Source organism: Bubalus kerabau, chromosome 3, assembly GCF_029407905.1.
Source record: "Bubalus kerabau isolate K-KA32 ecotype Philippines breed swamp buffalo chromosome 3, PCC_UOA_SB_1v2, whole genome shotgun sequence".
NCBI lineage: Eukaryota > Metazoa > Chordata > Mammalia > Artiodactyla > Bovidae > Bubalus > Bubalus kerabau.
Window position 1 is genome coordinate 39,390,288 of NC_073626.1, and position 17,475 is coordinate 39,407,762.

A 17,475-nucleotide genomic window follows, 5' to 3' on the forward strand; every position below is an offset into this window, starting at 1 on the left:
TATTTTACTTGGAATGCAAACTGAGCATGAGTTCACTAGCAGTTGAGATAAAAAGAAAAACAGCTTCATAGTTTTAACTATGTGTATAGTTTCTTTTAAAAAAAAAACCCATTCTGTAAGGAAAGTATAGCTATGCTCAGCATTTTTATTTTAAAAAGAAGGTTCTTCCATGAGACCTCAACTTTAAGAGACAGTGAGACATGTACAAATATTCTCAATTACATTCATAGCAGGTATAGTAATGGATTCCATATGACTGCTTCTTGAAGTGGGTTTCAAGGAAAACCAAAGTATAATGGTAATGGCAATTAAGCAAATCTGTAGAAGGCCAAAGCAATACGGTCTACGTATGTGGCTTTTTGATGATTAGCATGAACCAGAGAAATTCTAGAGCAGTGTTTCTTGAGCTTTAATATGCTTATGAATCACCTGGAAGTTGTACTGAAATACAGAGGATGATTCAGTAGGTCTGCAGAGGGGTATGGTGGGGAGGCTGAAGATTCTGCTTTTCAAACAAGCTCCTAGGTGAGGCCAGAGCAACGGGTTGTCATACATACTTTGAGAAAGAAGGATCTAGATTACAGGGGAATAAAATGGACTCCATGCCCTTCAATCTTCAGTAAATACAACTTATCTGATCAGAACTTTTGATACAAGGTGGAAACAGATAGCCTGGGAATCATAGTCTCTAAAAAATGGGCCCCAAGTTGCATGAACTGTGGGTCTCTGATGAAGGAAAAAGATACCTTAAAGATAGATCAAGTCAGGGACTTCCCTGGTGGTCCAGTGGTTAAGAATCTGCCTGCCAATGCAGGGGACACGGGTTCAAGCCCTGGTCTGGGAACTAAGATCCCACATGCTGTGGGGCAACTAAGCCTTAGAGCCACAACAACTGAAGCCCATGAGCCTAGAGCCCATGCCCTGCACAAGAGAAGTCACCACAATGAGAAGCCAGTGCACCTCAACCAGAGAGTAGTCCTCACTTGTCACAACTAGAGAAAGCCCGCTCGCAGCAATGAAGAGCCCACGTACCCCAACAAAGACCCAGCTCAGCCAAAAAATGAATAAATAAAAATTTAAGAAATAAAGTAGAGCAGCATGTTCAGAATTTTAATGGTAGTCAAAAACGAAGCTAATCAAAATGATGGAATATCAAAACTACCTGGGCCTCCTATCCCATAATAGACAACTATTGCTCAAGACCACTTGTTAGGGTCCTGTTTCCAAAGGGAATTCAAGTATCCCTCCTACTCCCACTCTGCAGAACCTTGCCCAGATCAAGCCCATGAAGACTTGTCGGACACTATCAACTGAACAGCCATAGGAGTTCCCTGAAACTTGGTTCTACTCAATCTACACTTTTTTCACAACTGGCTCATCTGTTGGAGGAGCTAATCTAGAAGACATGGCTGCAGGTGGGCCCATGAGCTGGATGGACCCTCACCCCCTTCTCTGTCCCTGGAATGGGCGTTCTGCCTACTGTTCCCATAGTGGGAACTATTTTCATGGATGCACCCTTGAGAGAGGAACATGCTGTTGAGACCATCTGGATAGTATAGGAGGTAGTTAAGGCCTCTATACAAACTTATAAGGTTCTGCCAGACAATGAAATAGAGTTACAGATATAGAAAACAAACCTACCAGGGGTAAGTGGGGAGGGATAAATTGGGAGATTAGGATTGACATATATACACTATTATATACAAAATAGGTAACTAATAAAGACCTACTGAATAGCACAGGAAACTCTACTCAATACACTGTAATGACCTATATGGGGTAAGAATCTAAAAAAGGGGGGGAATATGGATATGTATAACTCATTCACTTTGCCGTACAGCAGAAACTAACACAACACTGTAAATCAACTATATTTCAATAAAATTATTTTAAAAATTCTGGCAGACAAATGCAGAGATTTAGCCCTCTAGAGGCTGCCCAAGCCTCATTAAGTATTCAATAAATTTCCTCACTAATATTGCTAACTACCAATCTGGAGTGGCATGCCTCTTTCTTCAGATTCTTCTTGCCCTCTGAGTGCAGAGGCCAAGTCATGAACTAACATTGCCATAACTCACAACCAAGCCCACCTAAATTATATCATATCCCTGGTTATTGGCTTAAAGAAACAGTTCAAATTACATCAGTTGATTCCAGACTTTCAGAATGCCAAACCTGAATACACATACATGACTGTTAAAACTACCAAATATATCAGTATATATTTGTAGACATTGTATAGGCAAAGCTGGTTGTGAGAAAGGACCAAACAGATGGAAGATTCATATAAGCTAGTAAGTATGTATAATACTTAACTGTTAATTATTAGAAGCACTAACTTTTAATTAATACACTAGATTACTTTAAATTAAGAAAAAAAATACTTTACCAAGTCATCAAAAATATCTCTCTGATGCACATGGATGGTAATTAGAGTTTCAAATTTCACTCTGTCAAACTTGCTCAGGTCATGTGTTGTCTGACTAATGAGAGTATTTAAAATATCCAAAAATTTCTGGTTTGTCACTTGCATAATTTTCCTGTCATCTTTTGCATTATTTAAAGCCTCTTCTGAATCATGTGTCCACAACATCTGAATTCCCAGAAGCCCAACCTAGAAATCCAGCAGACAAATAAGTTTACCAAATATTTAAAGCACACCTGCAATAAAATCTAGTGGTCACTTATTCACACTGAGGTGGACAGTCTTATTGATTTTAAACTAAAAAAGGGGCATGCATTTCTTCACTCTCAAAGGGGAAAATCACTGAAAGTTCAAACAATTGATTATTTATTTCAATGTGGATGGATAATAATTTAAACAACTGCTACAATTTATGCAATTATATATGCATTAATGGAAGATGCTTGGGGAATTTTTCTATAGAGGGCTTGAGACCCATATACCTTCATACAATGACTTTCCTTTCTCAAAAAAATAAATGGAAATAATAGATTATTGTGTATTTTTCTTCAGCAGAGTTTTCCAAAGGTTTGTTTGCATCTTCTAAAAAGGATATGCTGCCTATCTCTTTCCTTAATCTCATTCTAATATCCTTATCTTTTATGTATATCTACTTCTCTTTCTATATATAGATCTACAAGAGACAGAGATAGAGACAAAAAGCCAGATGGGGGAAGCTTGTCCTTTGTCTCCTGAAGAAGGCATAGGAAAACTGTGAGTTGATGGTCACCTTACCTACGATTTCCGCCCCAGGAAAGGAAATAAAAGTGGTCAGAACTTGCCCTCCCCTCACCCCCTCGTCTGCAACAACCGTCCCTTTGGGAGCCTCTGTTCTTCCCCAGAGTCAGGCAACAGATCCAAGATCATTTGAACCAAAGAGGAATTCCACATCTGGTAGAGGAAGGAAAGTGTGCAAGTGGCATATGGATTCTACAGGCATGGCGTTCAATGTAGGTAAAGCAGGAATTCATGATACAGGATGCTTGGGGCTGGCACACTGGGATGACCCAGATGGATGGTATGGGGAGGGAGGTGAGAGGGGGGTTCAGGATGGAGAACATGTGTACACCTGTGGCAGATTCATGTTGATGTATGGCAAAACCAATACAATATTGTAAAGTAATTAGCCTCCAATTAAAAAAAATAAACTAAAAAAAAAAAAAACCCTCTCCTTATCCTTGCTTCCTCTGGAACATCAATAATTTTCCTGCTAGAGCAGTGGCCAATCTTGGGTCTGCAGGTGAAGATAAACGAAGCCCTGGGATGGAAAGGAAATAGTTGCTATCAGGAAGCTCCGGATAGCAAGCAGATTCTCTTTGCACAAAGCAGAGGGAAACAAGGCAGAAATGGCAGTGCAAGGCTGTCTGATGTAAAGACCAAAGAGACTTACAAACCCTGCAAAATCACTACATAGTGGTACATTTTAAAAACTGACTATAAATTATGTTTCTCACTAGGTTTAAGAAGGCAGGGGACTTCATGGTGAAAACTGGAGGATGTTTCATTACAATAAAAAATGAAATAAAAATAAAAAACAAAATTCTCATCAATATTATTTGGTGTCTATGATGAGCACATTAAAAAATACTGAAAAGGAACACACTAAAATACTGTCATCATTTCCAGGTGGTGGAAATACGGGAAAATTTTCTTTTCACTTTTATATTCTTCAAATGTTTCCAAATTTTTCCAAAAAGGATCCATTGTGTTCAAAATCTTCAAAATGCATTTGAGAAAAAAGAGGTGAAATTTTAAACAATTTCAGATAAAAAATTAACACAGTAACAGAAAAATTGATTCTGGAAAACTGCTTCTAAAATACAATTTAAAGAGAGTAATATACATATTTAATGAATATATTAAATAAGTATATATTGAATGAAAATACAGAAAATGAATATATATATTCATTACTCTTTAAAGCAATTTTTCCATACAACTGAAATTTGCCTACTACAATGTTATGATTTTTATCTAAAAATCTTTTATCTAAAAATACATACACACATTATACAAAAGTCCTAAAAGTTGGTCAATTTTCCTATTATATCCTGTCCAACTTCACCACTGCTTTAGATTTGCTTTTCAGCTTTTCCAACTGTAATGCTATATCTCCTTCTAATTGTAATCATGCTTTCCTGCAGGAGGGAAACTATGTTGATTTAGCCTAAGGAGCAATTTTCCTCAGCTTATCAAATACAGGATTTTATAAAGCTTTGTCACAAAGGTAATAATGCTAATAAGAATATCAAAGCTTTCCAAGAATATTATACAACACAAAAACAATATTAACGCATTCTCTTCAGTGAAGATTGACTCTGTATTTGTACTTGTGTCATTTGAATAATTTCCTAACATTTCAGCTGTCTCCACTGTGTGTGCAGTAATTCAGGATTTGGGGTTTGGGATGGGAAGAGCAGCTGGATTTTGCTAAACCCGCCTATATTTTTCTTGCCTTCTAGCCATGAAATTAAAAGACACTTACTCCTTGGAAGGAAAGTTATGACCAACCTAGACAGCATGTTAAAAAGCAGAGACATTACTTTGTCGACAAAGGTCTGTCTAGTCAAGGCTATGGTTTTTCCTGTGGTCATGTATGGATGTGAGAGTTGGACTGTGAAGAAAGCTGAGTGACGAAGAATTGATGCTTTTGAATTGTGGTGATGGAGAAGACTCTTGAGAGTCCCTTGGACTACAAGGAGATCCAACCAGTCCATCCTAAAGGAGATCAGTCCTGGGTGTTCATTGGAAGGATTGATGTTGAACCTAAAACTCCAATACTTTGGCCACCTGATGCAAAGAGCTGACTCACTTGAAAAGACCCTGATGCTGGGAAAGATTGGGGGCAGGAGGAGAAGGGGACAACAGAGGATGAGATGGTTGGATGGCATCACTGATTCAATGGACATGGGTTTGGGTGGACTCTTGGAGTTGGTGATGGACAGGAAGGCCTGGCGTGCTGTGCTTCATGGGGTCACAAAGAGTTGGACACGACTGAGCGACTGAGCAACTCACAACCGAGCAATTCAAAACTGAACTGAATTGATCCCTCACTGTCTCTGACCAAGATCACAAATCATCACTCTTCATTTACCTTGGCTGAAAATGTAATGAAACTGTTACGTCTTCATTTGCCATATCCAGTTTTAATAACACCTGGCACATGACACCACACTTCTAAGAGTCAAAGGGCAGGAGGGCTTTTCACGAAAACACCTGCTCCAGCCTCTTCAATGTCTTCTCTCTAAAAACTTAGCTCATGAGAAGAACTTCACCAGATTATGCCAATTTTTAACTACTTGAAGGGAAAATAAACAAAAGGCAAGATGGATTTCATTTCAGGAAAAGATATGGTGACTCCTTTTATATATGTCCATATTTGTATCTGTGTCTATATTTATCTACGTATGGATAGAGATAGGTGTTTTTATACATAGGCAGGTGTCTTTTGTACAAGATGAAATTTCTCATTAGTGCTTTAGTCTCCGTGAAGATCCTCAACAATGGGAGCAGTGCAAACCCTCTTCTGGGGGACGGGGTGGGTTGGACTAGAGTGGTGGAGGAGAGGACAAGCATGAGGGTGGGCCTCTCTAGCTTGTTCAAAGCTAGAACGGCTTCCTTGGAGAAGGGAATGGCAACCCACTCCAGTATTCCTGCCTGGAGAATTCCATGGACAGAGGAGCTTGGCGAGCTACAGTCCAGGGGGTCACAAAGAGTTGAACATGACTGAGCAACTAAGACACACAGAACAGCTCCGCACCGTCTGGCTGACTGTCTCCTGAATACCTGACCCCTTATTTCTGCTCTTTGAATGTTGTGTAGTCTCACCTGTGCCGGAAAGTGATTGAGGAAAGGTAACAGTTGAAATCCTGAATCACTGATTTGATAGAATGCGGATCGAATTATATTATGCAGTGACGACATCTGCATTTTTAATAGGTCCAGAAGCCAAATCTCCACGGGACCTTTGGCCATAACAGGACTATCCAACTGAAACAGTATATTACAAATAGGTTAAAAATAGATAGTAATTTTATATTTTTACAAATGTCCTAAATCACAGTACCTCAAGACAAAGCAAACAATTTCACACAAAATACTTAAAACATGAGTAAAATTAATTAATAATGTAGCAAGAAGTACAAAGCTCATTTGGTCTAAAACTTTCATTGTATAGGTGATAAAATGAATCCCAGAGAAATTAAATGAGTTATCTAAACTAGTCTGTAACAAAGCCAGGAAGGACTACAGAACTAGAACCTGACCCAACTCCCTCCCTTTCTCTCATAAGAGAACTGCATTCTACATTTTAAAGAAACCCTAACAAAATTTTAATCAAGTTAAATTACAATGATTTTTTCTCCTTCTCTTGATATGACAGCCATGATACGATCGTAGTCTTTTGCATGAAAGGTCACCTCATTTATGTTGTCAGACACTGCAGGGAGATGTGGCTATAAGAGAGCACAAGACAGAGCAAACACATCATACATGAGGTTAAACACAAAAGCTGCAGGAGACATGGGTTCAGTCCCTGGGTCGGGAAGATTCCCCTGGGGGAGGAAATGGCAACCTACTCCAGTATTCTCGCCTGGATAATTCCATGGACAGAGAAGTCTGGCGGGCTACAGTCCATGGGATCGCAAAGAGTCAGACACAACGGGTCAACTGAGCATGCATGCAAACACAAAAGCCATTGAGACATTTCTTAAAAGCTTTGTTATTTTTTTTTAATGTTTGAAAAAGGATTAAGAATTTACTTCACTGTCTCAAAAAAAAAAAAAAAAACAACCAACAACCTCTTTTTTGACCCTTGACTGACTTGGAAGCCTACTTTTTAAAATCCAGCCATATACAATGTTTCCTCCAAGACCTACAGATGCCCCTCCTCTTACATTATGGAGATTGAACCAGTAACTGGCATCTTCCTCCCAGTGGAGACTGAACCACACTGTCCCTGTCCCCTTCCCTCCCAGGGACAGGTCAGTCCTTCTCTCTTGGCTCTGTGTCTGCCTTACACAGCTTCTCCTTCCTTCCTGTCCTTTCTCATCCCCACAACTCCCTGGAAACCAACAAGGGAGGTATTATTAGCTGTTTCCCAGCTTCCCAAACCAGAAATGGTCCTGGGATGGGGTTTCAGTGCCTCCACTCTCAGTTCTCTGTAGTTTTTCTCTTTCCCCTGGAATTACTGCCCTTCAAAATGGCTAAAAGCATTTGAGAAGCATTCTAGACAGGAAAAAAGGGACACATTTAAACCACAATCCCTATCTGATCTAAGAATATTTAGATTTAAATACTCATAACAATGAGTTACATTTAGTGAGCACATACTTTATGTCAGGTACTTTTTGATGCATTATCTTGCTTAATTCTTATGACAAGCCTATGAGGTGGAAATGATTAATATTCTGATTTTACAGACAAGAAAACTGAGACACAGGAAAATTAAGTAACTGGCTAAGAGCATCCAACTGGTGAGTTGCATAATTGATGGCTCTTGCCTCCAGCTGATGGGCTCCAAATCCAAAGAAAATGAGGCATTTTATAACCAATGTCATTTTTAACACTCTTCTTTCCTGACTGTACTTTTAAGATGTTAACTTCATTTTTATTTTTTATTACACAGGCTATGGAAAAAAAGGATTTAGGTAACAGACATTTAGATGACACACCTGGATGGTATGGGAATCACTGGCTTGTCCAAGAATTTCCAGGAGAACTGGATCAGACACAAAGAAGAATCTTGGAAATAGTAATCGCTTCTTCTCCAAATACCTTTAAATAAAGTCACATTACCAAATAATTTTTTCTGAATTACTAATTTTGGGGTTTTTAGCCAAGACACAATCACTAATATCGATAAAATAGTAGCAAACACTTATAGCCATTTCCCATTTGAAAAGCCCTGCTCCACCATAGATGGCATTTGGGAAAATAAGTGGAAATAAGAAAGTGTGATTCAGAGCAAGGCATCGTCTATAGTATTCTTTCTCATCAAGAGCCCTCCTGCAACCCTTCTAAGAGTACTGTGAACCTCAAGCTTAAATGCCAGGTGAACATATAATTTATCTTCAAACCAGGATATTTTGAGAGTGAAAGCAGGGGGCAGGGGTAACTAGTCAGGATAAAGGCAAAAATTTGGACAGACCGGGGTATATTTTTGCCCTATTTCAAAAGAAATTGAGAAAGAACTGCCTTTGAAGAAAATTATCTGTGAATTTGTTTGGCTAATTGCTCTCTGAGTGCACCTCTCCACTCCACACCTGCAGTGTGTTGATTGGTAGCCCCCAAAAGACATGTCCACATCCTATTTCCTGGAATCTGTGAATACAGTCTCATTTGGAAAAGAGGCCTTTGCAAATGTACTGAAGTTAAATATCTCGAGAGGAGCTCATCTTGGATTATCTGGATGAGCCCTAAGTCCAATGACAAGTATCCTCACAAGAGACACACAAGAAGAAGAGGAGAAGGACATATAAAGACAGAGACTGGAGTTACGTAGCCACAAGCCAAGGGTAGTCCCAGAGCCACCAGAACCTGGGCGAGGCAAGGGAAAATTCCCCCTAGAGCCTTCAGAAGGGGCTGCTACCTTGACTTTAGACTTACGGTCTCCAGAACTGTGAGAAATAAGTTCCTGTCATCTTAAACCAGCCCGTTTGTGGTAATTTGTCACAGCTGCCCTACAAAACTTACACAATGCCTTAATTCACCCACCCTAACTTGAAGGTGTCTTATTTTGCAAAGAAATTAAATGTATGTGAAATGTTAAATTCCTAACACCACTTCAACCGTCACTACCAAACCAGAAATGCAGTCAAATCTATTAATTTTGGATAAAACACCATCACATATAAAATGTTAGGCAATGAAAAAATTAAACTCTTACCCTGTAAGTGACTTCTGACATACTTCTAATTGTTCGTGTAAATGAGGTAAAAGCTGCCCCATGGTTTCATCTCCAACACAGCAACTAATCACATTGGGATTCTCGTGAGCTCGCTGCATTATCTTTATCCATGACTTGTCAATATTCTGAAAACGTTTTGCTTCCTAAAGACAAACCCGTAGTCAGTAAAAGTTGGCATGTGGATGACTGAATGAAGCAAAGTCTTCACTCTGGCATCTCCTATAGTTCCTCAAGTCACCCTATTAATCTTAGGCTACATAATTTAAAGGAGCATTTTTTTTTCATCTGAATTAACTCTGAACAACAGAAACCAAAGCCATAAAACTGCTTATTGGAATGCTGTCCTATCACAATAGGGTTTATGACTAATTCATTTCCTTACATTTAATACATTTTTCAAAGTGCTGCATGATTAATTTTCAGTGATATCAACTTAAATCGCAAATCTAGTCTTTCAGCACCCCAGGTGTTTTGGTTTGATGAGCAAACTGAAGAAGCATGAAAATAATTTGATCTCAGTATCTTTGGAATAATTAAAGCTTAATAGTGCCCCAGGAAAAAGAAAAGGAGAAAACAGTAAAAATCCGAAACAAAGCTTCATTTACATTTTTGCAAATGAAAATTTACTATTTACTATGAATGATATGAAGCTTGCATTCGATTGCAAATATGCCTTTAGAAATTGGCATAATTTTGCCTCTATCAAAAGTTTTAAGTGCATTTTTGAAAAAAATATAACTTTCTGATTAAAAAAAGACAAGATTTCTGTTTTAAAAATGTGTTACAAAGGGAAACCAGCTACTTTCAAAATGCTTTTGTCCTTGATTTTTAATCTACAAAGATTTGCGACCCCATGGACTGTAGCCTGCCATGCTCCTCTGCCCATGGAATTCTCCAGGCAAGAATACTAGAGTGGGGAGCCATTCCCTTCTCTAGGGGATCTTCCCAACCCAGGGATCGAATCTGGTTCTCCTGCATTGCAGGTGGATTCTTTACCATCTGAGCCACCAGGGAAGCCCCGTAGAGATGCCATAGATATGGAAATTCAAAAGAATAAGACTAATTTTACAAAAGGAAAATTACCTCTATAGAATAAAGTTATTGGTAATGTATTGGTATTAATTTAAAAGGTCTCAATAAAGCTGTTTTAAATAATTTGTTACAGGTTTCTAAGGCTAAGTTTCCTTGCCTCGTGTTTCTAATCTACTATTAGCTAACTTACTAGTAGTTAATTTGTGTTTACAGATTACAGATTATTTTAACTTAGAGGAATAAGTCTAACTCTTAGAAGAGATGAACTTCTATAATTTAGTAGTATCATGTTTGAATGTACCTCACCTCCTCAGACAACAGATTTGAAAATATTATGTTTATAATATATATCTATAAAATACTATGAGTTTCTTCTCTCTATTAATGTAAAGCAAAGGTCAGCAGTTTGCAACTTTTTTGTTGATGGCAAGAGAGCAAACATTTTAGGCTTTGTAAGGCCATATGGTTTCTGTTACAACTACTCAACTGTGCCATTGTAATGCTAAAGCAGTCACAGACAGGACATAAATGAATGGAGACATGGCTGTATTCCAATAAAGCTATATTTACAAAAATAGGTGAGCTGGCCACAGTTTGCAAACCCCTGGTGCAAATCATCAAGACATGACCATATGTCTTTCTGAAGATTTCTACAGAGACATACAGACAACATACACCAACTATTCTATCAGCAGTTACAAAAGTCGTATTTACCTGTGGTAGCTGTTTGGCTATGTCGCCACCTACAAAGACAGCCTCAAGATAAACCCAAAGGTTCTGGACTACTAGCCACTCTTCAATTATATCTGAGGAAGTAGACAATTTATACACCCAATTCTGAATATTTTTTTTAAATGGAGCATTATATCTAAAAAGTAAGAATGGAAAAATATTACATTTTAAGGAAGATTCAGACAATAGTAGGCTTTAACAAAGTAATTTACAGGAGAAATATTCCTTTGACAGTGAATATTTTTTCCTACAAAAAAGCAGCTATTAAATTTCATAAAGTTAATGAGATATTTGCATTTTTATGAATAAAACATAGAATTATAGTGATCTCACTTACTGCTCCCATGTATCAGTAATAAACTAAGAAATCTGCCTAGTTTTAAGCTACAGAGGTCTAGCAAAGGAATTGTACTGGTTGCTGTTTGGAGTATAGGGAAAATACGGACTAAGATGGCCTGCCAAGGCTTCTGTGAACCAAATCCAAGTGGGGACTGCCCGTGAGAATACCACATAGGGCCCTGTTGTCACTGGTCTGTGGAACTACTGACACAAGGCCTGGGTCAAACTTGAGGTCTGATGTTCACTACAAACGTGCTCCTCCTTACCTACAGACTGCTAATTACTAAGGCACTGTGCTTAGTAGATTCTGCAGTGTTAAAGATCCAGAACTGCTACTCCCTAAAAGCCCTTGTGGTTGTTGTTCAGTCACTCAGTTGTGTCCAACTCTTTGCAATCCCATGGACCGCAGCATGCCAGGCTTCCCTGTCCTCATTATCTCCTGGAGTTTGCTCAAACTCATGTCTATTGAGTCGATGATGCTATCCAACCAACTCATCCTCTGTCGGCCCCCTCTCCTCCTGCCCTTAATCTTTCCCAGCATCAGGGTCTTTTCCAATGAGCTCTTCATATCAGGTGGCCAAAGTATTGGAGCTTCAGCATCAGTTCTTCTAACGAATATTCAGAGTTGACTTCCTTTAGGATTGACTTGTTGGATCTCTTGCTGTCCAAGGGACTCTCAAGTGTCTTCTCCAGCACCACAGTATGAAACCATCAGTTCTTCAATGCTCAGCCTTCTTTATGGTCCAACTCTCACACTGTACGTAACTACTGGAAACACCATAGCTTTGACTATACAGACTTCTGTCGGCAAGATTATGTCTCTTCTTTTTAATATGCTGTCTAGGTTTGTCATAGCTTTTCTTCCAAGGAGCAAGTGTCTTTTAATTTCATGGCTGCAGTCAACATCCATGGTGACTTTGGAGCCCAAGGAAATAAAGTCTGTCACTGTTTCCATTTCTTCCCCATCCTGCTTCTTCACCATCGGGGCTAGCTAAAGAGTTCATGAGACTACAAGGTGTCCAAAAAGCTGGGCACAAATAAGAAAGACAAGAAAGAGAGTGGATGCCATGAGGAAGTGATGGGAAGCTACTGGGTAAAGACCTAATTACCTACAGTTGGATTAAGACGCCAACTTCAGTTTGTGGCAATGCAAGCATATAGCTTTGAAGTTGTGTAGTTGCACTTCCTGGTGAATGACATTTGTACAGTCTTAAAAGTTTTCTTAATCCAAGACAGAGTGACTTGAAGGGACTCACATATAGAATGGGGTTCTTCTGGGTATAGTCTGATGCTTGAGCGCAACCTTTGATTTCTACAGAAGCCTATGTTATACATGGAGGTATAAAGTGGTTGTACAAAAATTGCCCCAAGGAGGTAGATGAGTTGATCTAGTAGTAAGAGGCATTTTTTTCTCAACTCACAATTTATAGTGTGCATCTGACCATCAGTTTAGAGCTGAAAGGCAGTCAATATGCCAAAAGCACCTTCAAAAATCAATACATGCAGACCAAGAGGGTGTGGATAAGCATTTTAGGGAGCTGAAGCACCTAGATAAATGGAGTTAAAAAATAACTTTGCCCAGAAATTTTTGAAAAGACTCATCTTTGATGGTGTATAACTTCCCAACATGAAAAAGGGGGACTTGAAATAAATCACTAGTGACAAGTTTTTTCCTTTGGCCAGGTATTTGCACTGCACAACTTTACGTGGTAGAACCTGTTACTGACAGAAAAGAAGGCTCATGGAACCCCATGGAATCAGGGACCCAGCAGGAAAGTGTCACAATCCAGGTATTTGAGGTGGGTCAAGTCTCACCCATGGAAATACACAATTTCTTCTGACATCACATCTGAATAGCCCTAGAGATTCATCTGGCACTTGCTACAAGATAAGGCTATGGTTGGCTCTGGAAGAGGCATTCTGGATCCACTTGGTGCTGCAAAGTTTTCTAGAAGAAGGATCTCCCATAGTGTTGTAACTTCTCAGATATCCTTATACTCTTCCTAGCAGGACTTCAACATTGAGTTTACTAGTACAATAAATTAGTACTCTAACCACTCAGATTACTTTGCCAAACAAAGCTATGGTGTTTCCAGTAGCCATGTATAGATATAAGAGTTGGACTATAAAGAAAGCTGAGTGCCAAAGTATTGATGCTTTTGAACTGTGGTGTTGGAGAAGACTCTTGAGAGTCCTTTGTACTGCAGGGAGATCAAACCCAGTTAATTCAAAGGAAATCAATCCTGAATATTCATTGGAAGGACTGATACTGAAGCTCAAGATCCAATACTTTGGTAACCTGATGCAAAGAGCCAATTCATTAGCAAAGACCCTGATGCTGGGAAAGAGTGAAGGCAGGAGGAGAAGGGGATGACAGAGGAAGAGATTGTTAGATGCCATCACTGACTCAATGGACATGAGTTTGAGCAAACTCTGGGAGATGGTGAAAGATAGGGAAGCCTGGCGTGCTGCAGTCCATGGGGTCACAAAGAGTCAGACATGACTGAGCGAATGAACAACAACTCAAGTTATATGTAAGTTAACAGTAAAATTAAGAAAAATTTCAAGTCTGAATTCCTGGGTTGTGCAATCAGGCTCAGATCAATCTACAGCCTTTCTTCAAGAGATCATCATTCAGGAAATCAAGATGGCAAACTCTGCAATGAACCACGGCAAAGCAGCAGCCTGTGAAGTCCAGGAACCACTGAATAGCCCATGGTCACCTTTGCCAGGTTATTCAGATTCTCTGAAAGCAGAAGATGAGCCCTAGGAGTTTAAGCCCAGCAACTTCACCCTAGAACTCCTAGGAGTTTTGTGAGTTAATGCATTATCCAAATGCAAGACTGCCTTTGGGCCAGAGGTCTTGCAGGATGTCATTCATTAAACAGTGACCCCAACCTGCAGATAGGGTATTATAAGCCCCATGCAGCCTGGGCACTGACCTCTGTTAATGACCTCTGAAATAATGTGACACATTTCTTAGGTGTGTTAGGGTAAAGACCAGTTAAGAATCACTGGATAGTCAGGTAGGGGATTAGAGGTTGATAATACTCAGACCAGGGCCTGAGAGCATATTTAATCTGACTAGGTCCCATTTCCTAAAGCTGCACTTGAGATCACAAGTCACTTTCCAGCTGATTCAGTAGTCCCATGATAGGCAGGTCACCTCGTTTAGGCTGCAGTGGACCCCTCTTTTAGGCTGCACAGATGTAGGTTTTTCACCATAAAAATCCAAATGGGAGTGTCAAGCCCCTAATAGTATATTCCTTCATGTTGGCCAGCCTACTCTTCTTGGGCTATTGGGTGAATACTTGAGCAGGTTCAGCCAAGGAGGACAATGACAAAAAAATCAAAGAATGAGAGAGAAAGAAGATAAAATGAAGATGTCATCTTGGTAGGGAGTCAAGATATTCAGAAGATGAGCTGCCAATTTGGGGGAGAATAATTATGATGGGGAGGTGAGTACTATAAAAAAAAATTGAGGCCATGATTATTAGGGAAAATAGGTAGTTCATGTAAGGACTGACAAGAGTCAACACTAGGTCAGAATCTCGTCTTGTGCCACAGCTACGAAACTGGAGTTTTATCTAAAATTATATAACTCTAAATGGCAAATCAAAACCTTCCCCTGCAAATTATAAAATTACCTGTTGCTTAGTAAGGAACCCAAAACCATTAAACTATCCTCCATCAAGGTGATAATCTCTCCCGATTCAGTTCCTTTGAGCAGGAGCTCTCCCTTTCCCTTAAAGGCTGCAAAACTCAGGTTCTGATTGGTCCAGTTCTCAATCACCTGAGTCAGCTTGGCTTCAATATCCTTCTCCTTAATGGCAGATATGCAAATATCCTTCAGAGGGAAATCAAAGAATATGTCATGACATTTTCAATTACAAATTCAGTGCATTAAAATCACATAATTTTTCAGTTTGGCCCTAGAAAATCACTCGGGTTCCCAGGTTGCACAGTGGTAAAGAACCTGCCTGTCAATGCAGGAGCTGCAGGTTCAATCCCTGGGTTGAGAAGATCCCCTGGAGAAGGAAATGGCAGCCCACTTCAGTATTCCAGGAAAATTCCTGGACAGAGTAGCCTGAGGGGCTTCAGACCCTGGGATTGCAAAGAGTTGGACACAACTGAGATACATGAGATACAGAACTTAAATCATGTTTCTTGTTTATATTTTTAACTGTTGTTTTTCAGCCAACATGGACATGATCATAGCTGTGCTCAGTGGCTTGTTATAAGAAGCAAATGAGAATGTGAGATTCTTTTTAATTCTTTAAAGTAATATATAAACATTGTTATAGTCCCACCTCTTCTGACCCTAATATGAATATCTCACTTGATTAAAAGTTAATTCTAATTTTTATGGATTTTCCTGTTTTCCTGAGAATTTTTGATATGAAAGTCTCAGACAGGTAAATAAAATTAAGGTATTTTCCCAACATACCCCAGTTGATTTTCCTACTTGGAATCACAGAATCTCAGAGATGGGAAAGGATATGAAGGTGCAAGGAATTTCCACAAATTAGTGTGTAGTAGAGCTTCCTTAGTAGCTCAGACGGTAAAGCATCTGCCTGCAATGCGGGAGACCTGGGTTCGACCCCTGGGTTGGGAAGCTCCCCTGGAGAAGGAAATGGCTACCCACTCCAGTATTCTTGCCTGGACAATTCCATGGACAGAGGAGCCTGGTAGGCTACAATCCATGGTATCGTAAAGAGTCGGACACGACTGAGTAACTAACACACACTGTGTAGTAAGTGTAACAAGAGTGGTGTTAACTGTTGTGAGTTCTAAGAAGGGAGAAATGACTCTTGCCTACAGTCAGGAGGAAAGGTTTCATGGAGGAGGGAACATCTGAGAATAAGTAGGATTCCAACAGGGGGAGGGAGAGGACGTTTTATAGGAAGGGAAAAGGCTTCCTTTCAAGGCAGTGAATGAAGTAATAGTAAGCAGCCAGCTAGGCTACTAGCAGGGTACATGGAGCAAAGGAAACAGAATGTACTGGCATAGACAACACTGAGACTCTGTTTAGGGGGAAAATAACTAATAACTGAATCCTAGAATTCCTTGGACTTGCAAAATGAAGTTTTCAAAAACACAGCCTATGAATAGCTACACTCTTCAGTGTAAAAACCTACCGTAAGAATGAAGTGATCATCAAAGTTTGTTTTTTTTTTTAATTCCTTCATTGTTTCCTTCAATTGTATTTGAATAGCATTTATAGGATAAAAATGCTTCAAAAACAAAACTTTTGGCATACATATATTGTTAAAAAGAAGCAACCCCTCCCAAATTCAGGGCTTACGTTCATGAGACCCACAAGCCCATAATGAACTGAGAAATAGCTCTTGAATAGCTTGCTTGTACTCACCCAACCCGGTGCCCAGCACAGAGGCAGATCACTAAAAAGCTTTCTGTGAAAAAAGGGGCCTATTTGCTTAATACACAAATATACCCAAAGAGATTCACAACAAAACACATAAATAAAGGGTCAAGAGTTAAAGACAAGGAGAGAACGTAAAAACAGCAAGGACAAAACAGCTTCTTATGTACAAGGGAACCCCCATGAGATTACCAGCAGATTTTTCAGCAGAAACTCTGCAGGACAAAAGGGAGTGACACAATATATCCAAAGTGTTGAAAGAAAAAAAACAAACCTGCCACCAAGAATACAGTACACGGTGAAGCTGTCCTTTTGAATTGAAAGAGCGATAAACAGTTTTTCAGACAAGCAAAAGCTTAAAGGAGCTCATCATCACTAGATAAGTCTTACAAAAAAAGTTAAATGGACTTCTTTAAGCTAAAATGAAACCGAGCTAGTTAGTAACAGAAGACTATGCTGCTGCTGCTGCTAAGTCGCTTCAGTCGTGTCCGACTCTGTGCGACCCCATAGACGGCAGCCCACCAGGCTCTGCCGTCCCTGGGATTCTCCAGGCAAGAACACTGGAGTGGGTTGCTATTTCCTTCTCCAATGCAGGAAAATGAAAAGTGAAAGTGAAGT

The 17,475-nt window shown here is 39.5% G+C and overlaps 1 protein-coding gene across 2 annotated transcripts in view; it reads right to left on the minus strand.

The window, feature by feature from the left end:
• Positions 1 to 17,475, minus strand: part of DNAH8 (dynein axonemal heavy chain 8) — a 328,991-nt gene that overhangs the window by 195,520 nt on the left and 115,996 nt on the right. For both annotated transcript variants that reach the window (XM_055571493.1, XM_055571494.1), the window contains exons 33-39: positions 15,122 to 15,321; positions 11,118 to 11,271; positions 9,351 to 9,514; positions 8,137 to 8,239; positions 6,814 to 6,918; positions 6,293 to 6,454; positions 2,390 to 2,614 (exon numbers count right to left, since the gene is read on the minus strand). In XM_055571493.1, coding sequence (XP_055427468.1) covers positions 2,390 to 2,614; positions 6,293 to 6,454; positions 6,814 to 6,918; positions 8,137 to 8,239; positions 9,351 to 9,514; positions 11,118 to 11,271; positions 15,122 to 15,321 — 1,113 coding nt within the window. The remainder of the gene's footprint in view (positions 1 to 2,389; positions 2,615 to 6,292; positions 6,455 to 6,813; positions 6,919 to 8,136; positions 8,240 to 9,350; positions 9,515 to 11,117; positions 11,272 to 15,121; positions 15,322 to 17,475) is intronic.